The sequence below is a fragment of the Myotis daubentonii genome, chromosome 1 (genome assembly GCF_963259705.1).
Source record: "Myotis daubentonii chromosome 1, mMyoDau2.1, whole genome shotgun sequence".
In the NCBI taxonomy this organism is placed as follows: Eukaryota; Metazoa; Chordata; class Mammalia; order Chiroptera; family Vespertilionidae; genus Myotis; species Myotis daubentonii.
This window is the reverse complement of record NC_081840.1, coordinates 186,410,076-186,412,983: the sequence shown is the minus strand read 5'-3', so window position 1 is coordinate 186,412,983 and position 2,908 is coordinate 186,410,076. Positions and strand designations below refer to the sequence as shown.

At 43.5% G+C, this 2,908-nt stretch overlaps 1 protein-coding gene across 2 annotated transcripts; it reads left to right on the top strand.

Moving 5' to 3' along the window:
* Positions 1–278: 278 nt before the first annotated feature.
* LOC132218065 (C-X-C motif chemokine 6-like) lies at positions 279–2,520 on the top strand. Of its 2 annotated transcripts, none has more exons than XM_059668770.1 (4): positions 279–510; positions 684–816; positions 944–1,027; positions 1,393–2,520. In XM_059668770.1, the coding sequence occupies exons 1-4, from the start codon at positions 303–305 to the stop codon at positions 1,409–1,411; spliced, it is 444 nt and encodes a 147-aa protein (XP_059524753.1). In that variant the 5' UTR covers positions 279–302; the 3' UTR covers positions 1,412–2,520. The 2 variants fall into 2 exon arrangements, with proteins under 2 accessions (XP_059524753.1, XP_059524746.1); XM_059668763.1 differs by having other exon boundaries at positions 287–510; positions 678–816.
* The last annotated feature ends 388 nt before the right edge of the window (positions 2,521–2,908 follow it).

The following is a 2,908-nucleotide window of genomic DNA, read 5'->3' as shown; positions in this document are numbered from 1 at the left end:
GTGCACCTCTTAGGGGGCTCTGCTCCCCAGAAGCTGGTCTTCACCAGCCCTGCCTAGCCCCAAAGATGAAATCTCCGCTGGATTGTCCCTCTCCTGCAGCTCCATCCACGCGGGGTCAAGTTACCACATGCTCCACGCATGGGGTGCACGCAACTCCTCCCAGTTACCCTCCTGCCCAACTCTCACTGCCCATTTCCTCCCCCAAACCTCCTACCCCCGCCCCCTCAGCCCAGGGAATTTCCCCAAGCATCCAAAAGCTTGAGTTTCCTGCCTGGAGGAAGGGGCGAATGCCAATATAAGGGATGCGCTGGGCTTGGGGACGCCACAGTGCGCTGGAGTTTCAAATCCCAGCATCTCCTCCTTCCAGAATCCGCGCCTCTCGCCGCTGCCTCCACGCCGCTATGAGTCTCCTGCCACGCCGCGCAGCCAGCCACCCAGGCCGGTCTGGATCGCTGTGCGCGCTGCTCGCGCTGCTGCAGCTGCTGACGCTGCCAGGGCCCCTGGCCAGCGGTGAGTGCTCGCAGCCAGGGGCGCGCCAGGCAGCGCCCGGCAGAGCTAGGCGCCCCAGCCTCTGCAGCTGCGGCTTCAGCAGGGGGAGCGCGGGGAAGTGTCCCAGGCCACGCTTGCAGGAGTTTGTTTTTCCTGCAACCTTTCTCATAACGGTGTCTCTCTTTCAGCCCCAGCTGGTCCCTCCGGGATCATAGTGAGCGAGCTGCGCTGTGTGTGTTTAACCCCCACGCACAGGATTCGTCCCCAAATGATCCATCACCTGGAGATGGTCCCCGCAGGCCCAGGGTGCCCCAATGTGGAAATTATGTAAGTCCTACTGCACTGCGGTGTCCCCGGTGTCCACTGTGACCTTGGCCTGGGTCTTCAGCTCCTGTGGCTCATGGACGCATCCTTTCTTCCCCCCGCCCCCGCCCCTCCTTTTTTTTCCCTGCAGAGCCACCATGAAGAAGGGGAACAAAGTCTGTCTGGACCCAGAAGCCCACGTGGTCAAGAAAATCATCCGGAAATTGTTGAACAGGTACCCGTGGCTTTGATCTTCGTGGTTTTTAATCTTCTCTCGGCGTGTAGCCTTTTCAAGGTCCTTATTCCATGCATAGGCTTGGCTACCACATCCCAGACCATTCTTTGAAAGGTTGTTCAGGAGAAAAGGGAAAGTTTTTCCAGAATGTCCAGGGAAAGTCTTTATCACCAGTCTTCCATGTAATCGCCCAGGTGGTCGCCCAGAACGCTTGACTATGATGTATATATTTTCTTAGCTTAGTCCTTGAGTCCCACCTTTTGCTCTTTATTGATCTTAAGCTCTGCGTTTTGAAAACTAGTTGGAGTACATAGGAGTGTGGAAATTTGGTTAAATTGATACTTATTTTTTTTTTCCCTCAATAGTGGAAAGCAGAAAAATTAAGAGGAAGGATCGTGCTTTGGAAAAACTGCCTGGTTCTTCAGCGGAGCAGTTTTCTGGGGATCTCTGGACTCACTGAAGCCACAAAGCAGGGGCTAATTTTCTCCAGTGAGTCAGGTTTCCTCATGGATCTCCCACTTTGAGAGATGGATGGGACGAGGGACCTATGTTTATCCTTGCAGCTTTCTGCTCATTTTATGAAGTATTTTACATAGTATTTACTGCTATTTATTTGTTGCTATTTTATTTGCTATGTTATTGAAATATTTGTTAATTGACTAGTGAATCCAGAATCACTGGTTGTTACTCTTTAAGGTGACTGGTTTATTTCTAGAATATGTTCTTTAGAACATTATTGAACAGGCTGTAGATTTAATAGGTGAATGATCTTTCTTTAGAATGCTATATATGAAGATAATCTGTAATCCCCAGTCTTCTCGTGAAATTGTAACTATTTAGTATCATTTTTTGAAATGAGATAATTTCCATACTCTTTATCCTGGGATCATATTTCAATTATATTGCATTAGAAAGCTGGGCACATCATACAGCTATCAGTGTAGAATATATTTCCTTATTTAGAATTTCTAAATTTTTAAATTCTATAAGGAATAATATATTATTTTCCTATAACCTTAGACATTTGATGTCTTCTTCGTATGGCATAATGTCATGACTTAGTCATTAACTTTGACTTTTATATTGTATTTATTAACTATTTTATTATGAGTACTATAATTTTAATCACTAAATATTTGCTTTGGATGAAGAAACTAGGAAATAGGTAAATTCCTTATTGCTAGTTTCTTTATAAATACATTGTTTTAGTATTTTTAAGAATAAGGCAAACTTAATAGTCTGTACTCTGAAATTTTTGAAAATATATCTGAGCTTTTGAATATAAACTCATCATTTAGTTTTCAAAAAATACACAGCACTGCTAAGATTTGTAATGCTTATGTTGTATCTTTTAAGGGTTTGACAATTTTGTTATAAAGAATTATAGATGCATCACATTTACTATGTTAAAATTGTACTTTTTAACTGTGTGTCTCATTGGTTTGTAGAACCTTTTTATTCTTTGAAAAAAAATAAAATATTTAAAAACTTTACTCATGTTGTTTCTTCTTTCTTATACTGTTAAAAAATTTGTGCTTTTCTTTAATTCTACCTTATTTTGAAAATTATGCTGCTGTCTGGCTATCAGAGAAAACCCTTATTTCCCAATGCCATTGCATTTGTTCAGCCTTTCCAGTTACCCCTTCATAGTACCATGGCCTGTTGGTTCTTTAGAAAACACAAGTTTCCCTAACCTTAAATCCTCAACTGGCTTCCTATTTCCTAGGCATGAAATAAAAGTTTAGAAGGATGGCAAATTATGTTCAGTCTCATCCAACTCCTGGTTACTCCTTCAGCTTCACTTTTCCTTCCCATCTTTGCAGTCAAGTGTTTAGTTGTTGCCTGGATCCGTGCTTTTGCATTTGCTAGGGCTCCAACTAG

Excerpts from the sequence above, each read along its gene's own strand:
- LOC132218065 (XM_059668763.1), top strand. The coding sequence starts at position 303 with ATGCGCTGGGCTTGGGGACGCCACAGTGCGCTGGAGTTTCAAATCCCA. Across the intron at positions 511-677 it reads GCCAGGGCCCCTGGCCAGCG|CCCCAGCTGGTCCCTCCGGG; the intron begins GTGAGTGCTCGC and ends TCTCTCTTTCAG. Across the intron at positions 817-943 it reads TGCCCCAATGTGGAAATTAT|AGCCACCATGAAGAAGGGGA; the intron begins GTAAGTCCTACT and ends TTTTCCCTGCAG.